Raw genomic sequence first — 16,191 nt, forward strand, 5'->3', positions numbered from 1 at the left:
CCATTCAGCTTCTCGGCCAACAGGAAGAAGCTCAGTTATTCCCAGATGTAGCTACATTTATTTTTCATTTTACCCCTTTTTTTCTCCCCAATTTCGTTGTAAAAATACCCCCCTTTTCTCCCTAATTGTCTCATCGCTACAACTCCCGAAGGGCTCGGGAGAGATGAAGGGCTCGGGAGAGACAAAGGTTGAAAGTCATGTTTCCTCCGATACACAACCCAACAAAGCCGCACTGCTTCTTAACACAGCGCACATCCAACCCGGAAGCCAGCCGCACCAATGTGTCAGAGGAAACACCGTGCACCTGGCAACCTGGTTAGCGTACACTGCGCCCGGCCCGCCACAGGAATCGCTGGTGCGCGATGAGACAAGGACATCCCTACCGACCAAACCCTCCCTAACCCGGACGACGCTAGGCCAATTGTGAGTCGCCCCACGGACCTCCCGGTTGCGACAGAGCCTGGGCGCGAACCCAGAGTCTCTGGTGGCACAGCTGGTGCTGCAGTACAGCGCCCTTAACCACTGCGCCACCCGGGAGGCCCTCCTTGTACATTTCTACTGGACAAAATCCATTTGTAAAAACCTCCAGGGAACGAACCAAACCACCACTAATGTTATTGTAACTCTCCACTGCTCTCCACTGCTCTACGACGACCATAAAAGTGATGTGCACCACAACACCAGTAGAGATGTGTTTTCGGTGCTGCTCTAATCTGCGGCTACATTAACCCACGCCAGCGCCAAATGGGACCCTATATTCCCTTATCTAGTGCACTACTTTCGACCAGGTCCCATAGGGGTAAGTGCACTATACCGGGAATAGGGTGCCATTTTGGGAAACGTCTCATAGATGGCCAGGACGAACACGGTGAGTACTCAACCGGTCCATGTTTATCTAATGTGGCCCGACAGATATATAACAGTCATATAAACAATGGGACTGTGTGGGTGAAGCAGTCGACTCAGCTCTTATTTACACTGATGTGTCTTTAAGGCTGCCATTATGAGGCATGTAAGCAATAACATCTGGGGACAAACCCCGCTATTTCATGTAATTACCCCAGTAACAGAGGGGCCCGGGGGTGTGTGTGTGTGTATAACAGGGTGTGTGTGTGTGTGTATAACAGAGGGGCCCGGGGTGTGTGTGTGTGTGTATAACAGAGGGGCCCGGGTGTGTGTGGGTGTGTGTGTGTGTGTGTGTGTGTATAACAGAGGGGCCCGGGGTGTGTGTGTGTGTATAACAGAGGGGCCCGGGGTGTGTGTGTGTGTGTGTAACAGAGGGGCCCGGGGTGTGTGTGTGTGTGTATAACAGAGGGGCCCGGGGTGGGGTGTGTGTCGGGGTGTGTGTGTGTGTGTATAACAGAGGGGCCCGGGGTGTGTGTGTGTGTGTGTAACAGAGGGGCCCGGGTGTGTGTGTGTGTGTGTAAAAGAGGGGCCCGGGGTGTGTGTGTGTGTGTATAACAGAGGGGCCCGGGGTGTGTGTGTGTGTGTGTGTATAACAGAGGGGCCCGGGGTGTGTGTGTGTGTGTGTGTATAACAGAGGGGCCCGGGGTGTGTGTCTGTGTGTGTATAACAGAGGGGGCCCGGGGTGTGTGTGTGTGTGTGTGTGTGTGTGTGTAACAGAGGGGCCCGGGGTGTGTGTGGTGTAACAGAGGGGCCCGGATAGCTACTTAGGTGTGCTGTGTAACAGAGGGAGGCTATGAGGAACAGGGAGAGGAGGACATTATTAAAACTATTCAGATCTGTGTGTAATCTGTGCTTTACGACATGGTAATTTCAATCAACAGACCCACTGTGGGCACTGGCCATGTACGGAAGGGCCTCAGGATAGCTACTTAGGTTAGCTACTTCAAACTCAAATCAGAGAGACTTTACATTTAGTGAGTATTACATTTAGTGAGTATTACATTTAGTGAGTATTACATTTAGTGAGTATTACATTTAGTGAGTATTACATTTAGTGATTATTACATTGAGTGAGTATTACATTTAGTGAGTATTACATTGAGAGACTTTACATTTAGTGAGTATTACATTGAGTGAGTATTACATTTAGTGAGTATTACATTCAGACTTTACATTTAGTGAGTATTACATTCAGACTTTACATTTAGTGAGTATTACATTCAGAGACTTTACATTTAGTGAGTATTACATTGAGAGACTTTACATTTAGTGAGTATTACATTCAGAGACTTTACATTTAGTGAGTATTACATTTAGTGAGTATTACATTCAGACTTTACATTTAGTGAGTATTACATTGAGACTTTACATTGAGTGAGTATTACATTTAGTGAGTATTACATTCAGACTTTACATTTAGTGAGTATTACATTGAGAGACTTTACATTTAGTGAGTATTACATTTAGTGAGTATTACATTCAGAGACTTTACATTTAGTGAGTATTACATTCAGAAACTTTACATTTAGTGAGTATTACATTCAGATACTTTACATTTAGTGAGTATTACATTGAGTGAGTATTACAATCAGAGACTTTACATTTAGTGAGTATTACATTGAGAGACTTTACATTTAGTGAGTATTACATTCAGAGACTTTACATTTAGTGAGTATTACATTCAGAAACTTTACATTTAGTGAGTATTACATTCAGATACTTTACATTTAGTGAGTATTACATTGAGTGAGTATTACATTTAGTGAGTATTACATTCAGAGACTTTACATTTAGTGAGTATTACATTGAGATACTTTACATTTAGTGAGTATTACATTCAGAGACTTTACATTTAGTGAGTATTACATTGAGAGACTTTACATTTAGTGAGTATTACATTGAGAGACTTTACATTTAGTGAGTATTACATTCAGAGACTTTACATTTAGTGAGTATTACATTGAGAGACTTTACATTTAGTGAGTATTACAATCAGAGACTTTACATTTAGTGAGTATTACATTGAGAGACTTTACATTTAGTGAGTATTACATTCAGATACTTTACATTTAGTGAGTATTACATTCAGACTTTACATTTAGTGAGTATTACATTCAGACTTTACATTTAGTGAGTATTACATTCAGAGACTTTACATTTAGTGAGTATTACATTCAGACTTTACATTTAGTGAGTATTACATTCAGAGACTTTACATTTAGTGAGCATTACATTCAGACTTTAGTGAGACAAGAAACCAGTGAGTCATTACAGGAAGTAACATTTCCTACAAATTGACAAAACAATGGCAACTTTAAAGAGAGAAAAATCCATGTCACAACAGATGTGTGGAGAAAGACAGATAAATGTTGTGAGTAACACAAAGCACATTTACAGCAGTTTCCAGGGACTTTACATTTAGACCAAATATCAGAGGCTTTAGCATGTTTCTTCACTTCACACATTTAGTGAGCACACACACACACACACACACACACACACCTCTGTCTAACGTTTCCACACACTCACCCGGAACTGTGTGTGTATGTACACATATGTGTGTGTGTGTGTGTTGTAACACACGTCACGTGTACTCGTGTATGTACACGTGACAGACCAACGTGTGTGTGTGTGTGTGTGCTGTGGGAGGAAGACATGTTTGTGGAGCTTGCGATGGACAGTTAATTCTAGACGGTGATTTAATTTAGTTGGGAGAGACACTAAGAGTTGTGTCTGACAATCAGGCAACCATTAGTGTGCTCGTTATGTACACGTCTGTGTGTGTGTGTATGTGTATGTGTGTGTGTGTGTGTGTGTGTGTGTGTGTTGTGTCACGTGTGCTGTGTATGTGTGTGTGTGTGTGTGTGTGTGTGTGTGTGTATGTGTGTGGGAGGAAGACATGTCATTCCAGAGGATGTGTGAGCTTCCTTCCATTCTGTTCATTAAGACTGTAGGAGAGAAGCTGCAGGAGATTTCACCACAGAGTTAAACACGAACAGAAAACCTCCACGCAGGTCAAACCGATTAAGACTGTTGAAGAGAATGACAGCGATGGACAGTTAATTCTAGACGGTGATTTAATTTAGTTGGGAGAGAGAACTAAGAGTTGTGTCTGACAATCAGGCAACCATTAGTCAAGAACCTGCTTCATTAAAACATCACATCTCCTGTCTCAATAAAGTTAGGATATCACGTACGTCTCAATAAAGTTAGGATATCACGTATGTCTCAATAAAGTTAGGATATCACGTACGTCTCAATAAAGTTAGGATATCACGTACGTCTCAATAAAGTTAGGATATCACGTACGTCTCAATAAAGTTAGGATATCACGTACGTCTCAATAAAGTTAGGATATCACGTAGTGTACAAAGCCCTCTCACCACCTCCAGTCTATCTCCAGTCAGTCTCCTCTCACCACCTCCAGTCTGTCTCCTGTCAGTCTCCTCTCTCCATCTCCTGTCAGTCTCCTCTCACCACCTCCAGTCAGTCTCCTCTCTCCATCTCCAGTCAGACTCCTCTCTCCATCTCCAGTCAGTCTCCTCTCTCCATCTCCCTCCAGTCTGTCATCTCCAGTCAGTCTCCTCTCTCCATCTCCTGTCAGTCTCTCCTCTCACCATCTCCAGTCAGTCTCCTCTCTCCATCTCCAGTCAGTCTCCTCTCTCCATCTCCAGTCAGTCTCCTCTCTCCATCTCCAGTCAGTCTCCTCTCTCCATCTCCAGTCAGTCTCCTCTCTCCATCTCCAGTCAGTCTCCTCTCTCCATCTCCAGTCAGTCTCTCACCATCTCCAGTCAGTCTCCTCTCTCCATCTCCAGTCAGTCTCCTCTCTCCATCTCCTGTCAGTCTCCTCTCTCCATCTCCTGTCAGTCTCCTCTCTCCATCTCCTGTCAGTCTCCTCTCTCCATCTCCTGTCAGTCTCCTCTCTCCATCTCCTGTCAGTCTCCTCTCTCCATCTCCTGTCAGTCTCCTCTCTCCATCTCCAGTCAGTGTCCTCTCTCCATCTCCAATCAGTCTCCTCTCTCCAGTCAGTCTCCTCTCTCCAGTCAGTCTCCTCTCTCCAGTCAGTCTCCTCTCTCCAGTCAGTCTCCTCTCTCCAGTCAGTCTCCTCTCTCCATCTCCTATCAGTCTCCTCTCTCCATCCCCAGTCAATTAGACCATGGTAATGCTGCTAATCACCAGTCCTCTCCAGTCAGTTAGACCATGGTAATGCTGCTAATCACCAGTCCTCTCCAGTCTGTTAGACCATGGTAATGCTGCTAATCACCAGTCCTCTCCAGTCTGTTAGACCATGGTAATGCTGCTAATCACCAGTCAGTTAGACCATGGTAATGCTGCTAATCACCAGTCAGTTAGACCATGGTAATGCTGCTAATCACCAGTCAGTTAGACCATGGTAATGCTGCTAATCACCAGTCCTCTCCAGTCAGCTAGACCATGTCAGTACCATGTCTGTCTCCTCTCACCATAATCACCAGTCCAGTTAGACCAGTTAATAACCACTCCAGGCTACCCTGCCACCTCTACACTCTAACCACTAGGCTACCCTGCCACCTCTACATCTCCTAACCACTGGCCACCAGTCAATTAGACCATGGTAATGCTGCTAACCACTGTTAGACCATGGTAATGCTGCTAATCACCATCTACCATGGTAATGCTCTAAACCACTCCAGGTTAGACCCTGCCACCTCTCCACTCTAACCACTAGGCTACCCTGCCACCTCTACACTCTAACCACTAGGCTACCCTGCCACCTCTATCACCTCAGTTAACCACTAGGCTACCCTGCCACATCTACACTCTGTTAACCACTAGGCTACCCTGCCACCTCTACACTCTAACCACATGGCTACCCAGTTGCCACCTCTAATCACCAGTCTGTTAACCACTAAGGCTACCCTGTCCACCTCTAATCACCTCTAACCACTAGGCTACCCTGCCACCTCTACACTCTAACCACTAGGCTACCCTGCCACCTCTACACTCTAACCACTAGGCTACCCTGCCACCTCTACACTCTAACCACTAGGCTACCCCGTCGCCCCAACATTTGAAAGGCTTGTAGTAATTTGATCCTTTGCTCTAGTATCCTGGATTGTCAAATGGGGACGATTCTATTGGTCCATTAAGCCGGGCAAGGTCAAACAAGTACAGTGGGATGAAATGATTTCAAATAGTATTGGCAAACCTGCAATTGCAACAGTAAACCCCCAGTAAACCCCATAATAAACCCCCAGGAAGAGTAGCTGCTGCCTTGACAGGAACTAATGGGGATCCATAATAAACCCCCAGGAAGAGTAGCTGCTGCCTTGACAGGAAGTAATGGGGATCCATAATAAACCCCAGGAAGAGTAGCTGCTGCCTTGGCAGGAACTAATGGGGTCCATAATAAACCCCAGGAAGAGTAGCTGCTGACTTGACAGGAACTAATGGGGATCCATAATGGACACCATAGGGATGGACACCATGGGAATGGACACCATAGGGATGGACACCATAGGGATAGACACCATAGGGATTAGACACCATAGGAATGGACACCATGGGAATGGACACCATAGGAATGGACACCATAGGGATTGTAGACTCATAGGGATGGACACCATAGGGATGGACACCATAGGGATAAACAACCAGAACATCCCCTCTCAGGCTTTGAGGAAGGAGATAGGGGAGAGTTGGACATCTGAACAACTCCCGCCTGCACAATCCCTCAGAAAGGTGAATGAAATGAAGGGATTGACATGAATGATGTCTTACCTTGTGGTGGTAGGGGTTATAGGAGTGGAACAGGGTCGACAGCTCTTTGGTCCGTTGTTTTTTCTGTGGAGAGAGAAGTAAAGATACATTTTGTTAAGTACAATGTTATTTTCAGACAGAAAGAGAAGTCACGGTAGTCGACCTGAATGGATTAGAAATATGACATATTATCAGCCCACAAGATTAAGAGACAAATCTACCCCGTTTATTCCCATAATAACTCCATATGTCCCTATTCCCATAATAACTCCATATGTCCTTGTCCTTATTCCTATAATAACTCCATATGTCCTTATTCCCATAATAACTCCATAGGTCCTTATTCCCATAATAACTCCATATGTTCTTATTCCCATACTAACTCCATATGTTCTTATTCCCATAATAACTCCATATGTCCTTATTCCCATACTAACTCCATATGTCCTTGTCCTTATTCCTATAATAACTCCATATGTCCTTATTCCCATACTAACTCCATATGTCCTTATTCCTATAATAACTCCATATGTCATTATTCCTATAATAACTACATATGTCCTTATTCCTATAATAACTCCATATGTCCTTATTCCCATAATAACTCCATATGTCCTTATTCCCATAATAACTCCATATGTCCTTATTCCTATAATAACTCCATATGTCCTTATTCCTATAATAACTCCATATGTCCTTATTCCTATAATAACTCCATATGTCCTTATTCCCATACTAACTCCATATGTCCTTGTCCTTATTCCCATAATAACTCCATATGTCCTTATTCCTATAATAACTCCATAGGTCCTTATTCCCTATTCCTATAATAACTCCATATGTCCTTATTCCCATAATAACTCCATATGTCCTTATTCCCATAATAACTCCATATGTCCTTATTCCCATAATAACTCCATATGTCCTTGTCCTTATTCCCATAATAACTCCATATGTCCTTATTCCCATAATAACTCCATATGTCCTTGTCCTTATTCCTATAATAACTCCATATGTCCTTATTCCCATAATAACTCCATATGTCCTTATTCCCATACTAACTCCATATGTCCTTGTCCTTATTCCTATAATAACTCCATATGTCCTTATTCCCATAATAACTCCATATGTCCTTATTCCTATAATAACTCCATATGTCCTTATTCCCATAATAACTCCATATGTCCTTGTCCTTATTCCTATAATAACTCCATATGTCCTTATTCCCATAATAACTCCATATGTCCTTATTCCCATAATAACTCCATGTCCTTATTCCTATAATAACTCCATATGTCCTTATTCCTATAATAACTCCATATGTCCTTATTCCTATAATAACTCCATATGTCCTTATTCCTATAATAACTCCATATGTCCTTGTTCTTATTTCCATACTAACTCCATATGTCCTTATTCCTATAATAACTCCATATGTCCTTATTCCTATAATAACTCCATATGTCCTTATTCCTATAATAACTCCATATGTCCTTGTCCTCCATATTCCTATAATAACTCCATATGTCCTTATTCCCATAATAACTCCATATGTCCTTGTTCTTATTCCCATAATAACTCCATATGTCCTTGTCCTTATTCCTATAATTACTCCATATGTCCTTGTCCTTATTCCCATAACTAACTCCATATGTCATATTCCCATACTAACTCCATATGTCCTTGTCCTTATTCCTATAATAACTCCATATGTCCTTATTCCCATAATAACTCCATATGTCCTTATTCCTATAATAACTCCATATGTCCTTGTCCTTATTCCTATAATAACTCCATATGTCCTTATTCCATACTAACTCCATATGTCTTGTTCTTATTCCTATAATAACTCCATATGTCCTTGTCCTTATTCCTATAATAACTCCATATGTCCATATGTCCTTATTCCCATACTAACTCCATATGTCCTTATTCCTATAATAACTCCATATGTCCTATAATTGTCCTTATTCCTATAATAACTCCATATGTCCTTATTCCCATAATAACTCCATATGTCCTTATTCCCATACTAACTCCATATGTCCTTGTTCTTATTCCTATAATAACTCCATATGTCCTTATTCCATAATAACTCCATATGTCCTTATTCCTATAATAACTCCATATGTCCTTATTCCCATAATAACTCCATATGTCCTTGTCCTTATTCCTATAATTATTCCTATATGTCCTTGTCCTTATTCCTATAATAACTCCATATGTCCTTATTCCCATAATAACTCCATATGTCCTTATTCCTATAATAACTCCATATGTCCTTATTCCTATAATAACTCCATATGTCCTTATTCCTATAATAACTCCATATGTCCTTATTCCTATAATAACTCCATATGTCCTTGTTCTTATTCCATACTAACTCCATATGTCCTTATTCCTATAATAACTCCATATGTCCTTATTCCTATAATAACTCCATATGTCCTTATTCCCTATAATAACTCCATATGTCCTTATTCCTATAATAACTCCATATGTCCTTATTCCCATAATAACTCCATATGTCCTTGTCCTTATTCCCATACTAACTCCATATGTCCTTATTCCTATAATAACTCCATAGGTCCTTATTCCCATAATAACTCCATATGTCCTTATTCCTATAATAACTCCATATGTCCTTATTCCCATAATAACTCCATATGTCCTTGTCCTTATTCCCATACTAACTCCATATGTCCTTATTCCTATAATAACTCCATTTGTCCTTGTCCTTATTCCTATAATAACTCCATATGTCCTTATTCCCATAATAACTCCATATGTCCTTATTCCCATACTAACTCCATATGTCCTTGTTCTTATTCCTATAATAACTCCATATGTCCTTAATCCTATAATAACTCCATATGTCCTTATTCCCATAATAACTCCATGTCCTTATTCCCATACTAACTCCATATGTCCTTGTCCTTATTCCTATAATAACTCCATATGTCCTTATTCCCATAATAACTCCATATTTCCTTATTCCCATAATAACTCCATATGTCCTTATTCCTATAATAACTCCATATGTCCTTATTCTATAATAATAACTCCATATGTCCTTGTTCTTATTCCTATAATAACTCCATATGTCCTTAATCCTATAATAACTCCATATGTCCTTATTCCCATAATAACTCCATGTCCTTAATCCTATAATAACTCCATATGTCCTTATTCCTATAATAACTCCATATGTCCTTATTCCTATAATAACTCCATATGTCCTTATTCCTATAATAACTCCATATGTCCTTATTCCTATAATAACTCCATATGTCCTTATTCCTATACCCATAATAACTCCATATGTCCTTATTCCTATACCCATAATAACTCCATATGTCCTTATTCCTATAATAACTCCATATGTCCTTGTTCTTATTCCCATAATAACTCCATATGTCCTCATCCTTATTCCCATAATAACTCCATATGTCCTTGTTCTTATTCCTATAATAACTCCATATGTCCTCATCCTTATTCCCATAATAACTCCATATGTCCTCATCCTTATTCCTATAATAACTCCATATGTCCTCATCCTTATTCCTATAATAACTCCATATGTCCTTATCCTTATTCCCATAATAACTCCATATGTCCTTATTCCCATACTAACTCCATATGTCCTTGTCCTTATTCCTATAATAACTCCATATGTCCTCATCCTTATTCCCATAATAACTCCATATGTCCTTGTCCTTATTCCTATAATTACTCCATATGTCCTTGTCCTTATTCCCATAATAACTCCATATGTCCTTATTCCCATACTAACTCCATATGTCCTTGTCCTTATTCCTATAATAACTCCATATGTCCTTGTTCTTATTCCTATAATAACTCCATATGTCCTTGTTCTTATTCCCATAATAACTCCATATGTCCTTATTCCTATAATAACTCCATATGTCCTTGTCCTTATTCCCATAATAACTCCATATGTCCTTATTCCCATAATAACTCCATATGTCCTTGTTCTTATTCCCATAATAACTCCATATGTCCTTGTCCTTATTCCTATAATTACTCCATATGTCCTTGTCCTTATTCCCATAATAACTCCATATGTCCTTATTCCCATACTAACTCCATATGTCCTTGTCCTTATTCCTATAATAACTCCATATGTCCTTGTCCTTATTCCTATAATAACTCCATATGTCCTTGTCCTTATTCCTATAATTACTCCATATGTCCTTGTCCTTATTCCCATAATAACTCCATATGTCCTTATTCCCATACTAACTCCATATGTCCTTGTCCTTATTCCTATAATAACTCCATATGTCCTTGTCCTTATTCCTATAATAACTCCATATGTCCTTGAATCGAGAAAGAACAAGGTCAAATGTAGAAAGACAGACTTTGTAGCAGGGTTGGTTGGCTTTTGGAATACAGTTGATGAATGCAAACAGCTATACGACTTGGCTATTATTTGCCTACAAGATAAAAAAAAAAAAAAAAAAAGGAGTCTCAATTTACCCATTTTCATTTTCGCCCTAAAGCCTTGCATAAATCCTGATACATCCTTAATTTGTAATGAAATAAAGTAATGCAAACGGAGATATGAGTTTAATGCAGGACAACACTTCATGGCATCAGCATGACTTCTAGAGAAGAGAAGCAGAGTAAAGTGGTCAAGGTTTGGTAATGAGGGGGACTGATTAGCCCGTTCTGTTTCTCAACCCATGGGAGACAGCGACAGCACTATGGGACAACTTCACTATCCTCAGGCAACATCATCGGCTGCATATATAATGCATTAATGTGGACGTTTACCATGAGAGATGGGGAGAGAGAGATGGAGAGAGAGATGGAGAGAGAGAGATGGAGAGAGAGAGATGGAGAGAGAGAGATGGAGAGAGAGAGATGGAGAGAGAGAGATATGGAGAGAGAGAGAGATGGAGAGAGGGAGAGAGAGAGAGATGGGGAGAGAGAGAGATATGGAGAGAGAGATGGGGAGAGAGAGAGATGGAGAGAGAGAGATGGAGGGGGAGAGAGATGGGAGAGAGAGAGATGGAGAGAGAGAGATGGGGAGAGAGAGATGGAGAGAGAGATGGGGGAGAGAGATGGGAGAGAGAGATGGAGAGAGAGAGATGGGGAGAGAGAGATGGAGAGAGAGATGGGGAGAAAGAGATGGAGAGAGAGAGATGGAGAGAGACGGAGAGAGAGAGAGATGAGAGAGAGAGATGGGGAGAGAGAGATGGGAGAGAGAGATGGGGAGAGAGAGATGGGGAGAGAGATGGAGAGAAAGAGATGGAGAGAAAGAGATGGGGAGAGAGAGATGGGGAGAGAGAGATGGAGAGAGAGAGAGATTAGAATCTGGCTCAAAACATTCCAATCCGTTATAGAACCAATTGTTCTATATGGCAGTGAAGTCTGCTCTAATAATGAATTTACCAAATGGGACAAACATCCAATTGAAATACTGCATGCAGAGTTCTGCAAGACTGTATTGGGAAGTGCAAAGAAAACCTCCAAATAACGCCTGTAGAGCAGAATATGCCCCAAACCCCCTTCTCATTCAGATAGAAATAAAGAGCCATCACATTTTACAACCATCTAAAAACAAGTGATTCCAAAACACTACGTCACACATCCAGCTGGTTCTGAGGCTCAGTTCACCAACCCAAACCGAGCCTCAGGACAGCAGTCATCCAGCTGGTTCTGAGGCTCAGTTCACCAACCCAAACCAACCCCATAGAGCCTCAGGACAGCAGTCAGCCAGCTGGTTCTGAGGCTCAGTTCACCAACCCAAACCAACCCCATAGAGCCTCAGGACAGCAGTCAGCCAGCTGGTTCTGAGGCTCAGTTCACCAACCCAAACCAACCCCATAGAGCCTAAGGACAGCAGTCATCCAGCTGGTTCTGAGGCTCAGTTCACCAACCCAAACCAACCCCATAGAGCCTAAGGACAGCAGTCATCCAGCTGGTTCTGAGGCTCAGTTCACCAACCCAAACCAACCCCATAGAGCCTCAGGACAGCAGTCATCCAGCTGGTTCTGAGGCTCAGTTCACCAACCCAAACCAACCCCATAGAGCCTAAGGACAGCAGTCAGCCAGCTGGTTCTGAGGCTCAGTTCACCAACCCAAACCAACCTCATAGAGCCTCAGGACAGCAGTCAGCCAGCTGGTTCTGAGGCTCAGTTCAGGACAGCAACCCAAACCAACCCCATAGAGCCTCAGGACAGCAGTCATCCAGCTGGTTCTGAGGCTCAGTTCACCAACCCAAACCAACCCCATAGAGCCTAAGGACAGCAGTCAGCCAGCTGGTTCTGAGGCTCAGTTCACCAACCCAAACCAACCCCATAGAGCCTAAGGACAGCAGTCAGCCAGCTGGTTCTGAGGCTCAGTTCACCAACCCAAACCAACCCCATAGAGCCTCAGGACAGCAGTCATCCAGCTGGTTCTGAGGCTCAGTTCACCAACCCAAACCAACCCCATAGAGCCTAAGGACAGCAGTCAGCCAGCTGGTTCTGAGGCTCAGTTCACCAACCCAAACCAACCCCATAGAGCCTCAGGACAGCAGTCAGCCAGCTGGTTCTGAGGCTCAGTTCACCAACCCAAACCAACCCCATAGAGCCTCAGGACAGCAGTCAGCCAGCTGGTTCTGAGGCTCAGTTCACCAACCCAAACCAACCCCATAGAGCCTCAGGACAGCAGTCATCCAGCTGGTTCTGAGGCTCAGTTCACCAACCCAAACCAACCCCATAGAGCCTCAGGACAGCAGTCAGCCAGCTGGTTCTGAGGCTCAGTTCACCAACCCAAACCAACCTCATAGAGCCTCAGGACAGCAGTCATCCAGCTGGTTCTGAGGCTCAGTTCACCAACCCAAACCAACCCCATAGAGCCTAAGGACAGCAGTCAGCCAGCTGGTTCTGAGGCTCAGTTCACCAACCCAAACCAACCCCATAGAGCCTAAGGACAGCAGTCAGCCAGCTGGTTCTGAGGCTCAGTTCACCAACCCAAACCAACCCCATAGAGCCTAAGGACAGCAGTCAGCCAGCTGGTTCTGAGGCTCAGTTCACCAACCCAAACCAACCCCATAGAGCCTCAGGAGAGCACTCAGCCTGCTGGTTCTGAGGCTCAGTTCACCAACTCAAACAGCTCACCCAACCTGGGATGGAGAGGTCTCAGCTCACCCAACCTGGGATAGAGAGGTCTCAGCTCACCCAACCTGGGATGGAGAGGTCTCAGCTCACCCAACCTGGGATATAGAGAGGTCTCAGCTCACTCAACCTCCCCATCTCTCTCCACCCTCCGCATCTCTCTCCACCCTCCCCATCTCCCTCCACATCTCTCTCTACCCTCCCCATCTCCCTCCACCCTCCGCATCTCTCTCCACCCTCCCCATCTCTCTCCACCCTCTCCATCTCCCACCACCCTCCGCATCTCTCTCCACCCTCCCCATCTCTCTCCACCCTCTCCATCTCCCACCACCCTCCCATCTCTCTCCACCCTCCCCATCTCTCTCCACCCTCCCCATCTCCCTCCACCCTCCCCATCTCCCTCCACATCTCTCTCCGCCCTCTCAATCTCTCTCCCCTCCTCAACCAGTCCATATTTTCCCTCGTCTCTCCTTTTCCTCTCTCTCCTTCGTCTCTCCTTCCCCTCGTTAACCTTACATCACTACCCTGCATATCCTCTCCCCTCCTCTCTCCTCAGTTTGCTGTGCTGCTGGAGGAGAGGAGAGGAGAAAGGAAAGAGGAGAGAGGAGAAAGGAGAGGAGAAAGGAGAGAGAGGATAAAGGGAGAGAGGGAGAGGAGAGGCAAAATGAGAGGAGAGGGAACAGGAGAGGAGAAATGAGAGGAGAGAGGAGAGGAGAAAGGAGAGGAGGAGAGGAGAAAGGAGAGAGAGGAGGAGAGAAGAGAGGAGAAAGGAGGAGGAGAGAGGAGAAAGGAAAGAGGAGAGGAAAAAGGAGAGGTGAGAGGAGAGGGAAAGGAGAGGGGAAAGGAGAGGAGAAAGAAAGAGAGGAGATGAGAGAGGAGAGAGGAGAAAGGAGAGGAGAAAGGAGAGAGGAGAAAGGAAAGAGGAGAGGAAAAAGGAGAGGGGAAAGGAGAGGAGAAAGGAGAGAGGAGGAGAGAGAGAGGAGAGGGAGAAAGAGAGAGGAGGGGAGAAAGGAGAGAGGAGAGGAGAAAGGAGAGAGGGAGAGAGGAAAAAGAGAGAGAGGAGAGGAGAAAAAGGAGAGAGAGGAGAGGAGAGAGGAGAAAGGAGAGAGGAGAGGGAGAGAGGAGAAAGGAGAGAGGAGAGATGAGAGGAGAGGAGAAAGAGAGAGGAGAGGAGAGAGGGAAAAGGAGAGAGAGGAGAGGAGAAAGGAGAGAGGGGAGATGAGAGAGGAGAGGAGAAAGGAGAGAGGAGAGAAGAAAGGAGAGAGGAGAGGAGAGAGGAGAGGAGAAAGGAGAGAGGAGATGAGAGAGAGGAGAAAGGAGAGAGGAGAGAGGAGAGGAGAACGGGAGAGAGGAGAGGAGAAAAAAGAGAGAGGAGAAAGGAGAGGAGAGAGGAGGAGAGGAGAGAGGAAAAAGGAGAGAGGAAAGGAAAAAAAAGGAGAGAGGAGAGGAGAGAGGAGAGGAGAGAGGAGAAATGAGAGAGGAGAGGAAAAAGAGAGAGAGGAGAGGAGAAATGAGAGGAGAAAGGAGAGAAGAGAGAGAGGAGAAATGAGAGGAGAGAGGAGCACCTGAGGTTATTATTCCTCAACACCACCAATGAGATCCCTGCAGTATTCACTCTATAACCCCCCCACACACACACACACATAATTGTGTAGATCCTATTCCAATGGTGAAGTATGTCTTCTGGCCCTTCTGATTTGGGAGAGAGAGAGACGAGTCAGAGGAGGAGGAGGAAGAGGAGGAGGAGAGAGGTTGGTGGAAGGTTGCCGGGCTCGGGTAGAGGAAGATAACCAGCTACCTTATAAAGAATCTCTTTATACTTTCCACTCTGAAATCACATCTTCATTCTGGGTTGAATAGGAGCAGGAATTTGATCAAACACCATGAACCCAAAGCTGACCTTGTATCCCAAATGGCATCCCATTTCCCTATGTAGTGCACTACCCTTACGGACCCTGGTCGAAAGTAACACACTAGAAAGGGAAAAGGGAGCCATTTTGGATACAGCCTCACTTTTTCAGCCTATTAGGAGCTGAGGCCTGGGCTGGGATTGCTGCTGCTCCTGTTACAGCCCAAAGCAGTCAGTCTCTCTCCTCCCCCGGACCCTTCCGGACCCTTCCGGAGTCAGAGACGACAGAAAATCATCTTGATGAGCCAAATAATAAACCACTTATCTTTATTTGAAACCAGGGGGGAGGACATGGAGGGAGGTAGGGGAGGACATGCAGGGAGGTAGGGGAGGACATGGAGGGAGGTAGGGGAGGACATGGAGGGACATGGAGGGAGGTAGGGGAGGACATGGAGGGAGGTAGGGGAGGACATGGAGAGAGGTAGGGGAGGACATGGAGGGGATGACATGCTGGGAGGTAGGGGAGGACATGGAGGGAGGTAGGGGAGGACATGGAGGGAGGTAGGGGAT

The 16,191-nt window shown here is 44.1% G+C and overlaps 1 protein-coding gene across 1 annotated transcript in view; it reads right to left on the reverse strand.

Moving 5' to 3' along the window:
- Positions 1 to 6,554: 6,554 nt before the first annotated feature.
- The window catches only part of LOC127918302 (threonylcarbamoyladenosine tRNA methylthiotransferase-like), a 28,673-nt gene continuing 19,036 nt past the window's right edge, over positions 6,555 to 16,191 (reverse strand). Inside the window, exons 3-4 of the mRNA XM_052501593.1 lie at positions 6,651 to 6,729; positions 6,555 to 6,559 (exon numbers count right to left, since the gene is read on the reverse strand). Of these exons, the coding sequence (XP_052357553.1) occupies positions 6,555 to 6,559; positions 6,651 to 6,729 (84 nt within the window). The remainder of the gene's footprint in view (positions 6,560 to 6,650; positions 6,730 to 16,191) is intronic.

The sequence above is a fragment of the Oncorhynchus keta genome, unplaced genomic scaffold, assembly GCF_023373465.1.
Source record: "Oncorhynchus keta strain PuntledgeMale-10-30-2019 unplaced genomic scaffold, Oket_V2 Un_contig_1397_pilon_pilon, whole genome shotgun sequence".
Classification (NCBI taxonomy): Eukaryota; Metazoa; Chordata; class Actinopteri; order Salmoniformes; family Salmonidae; genus Oncorhynchus; species Oncorhynchus keta.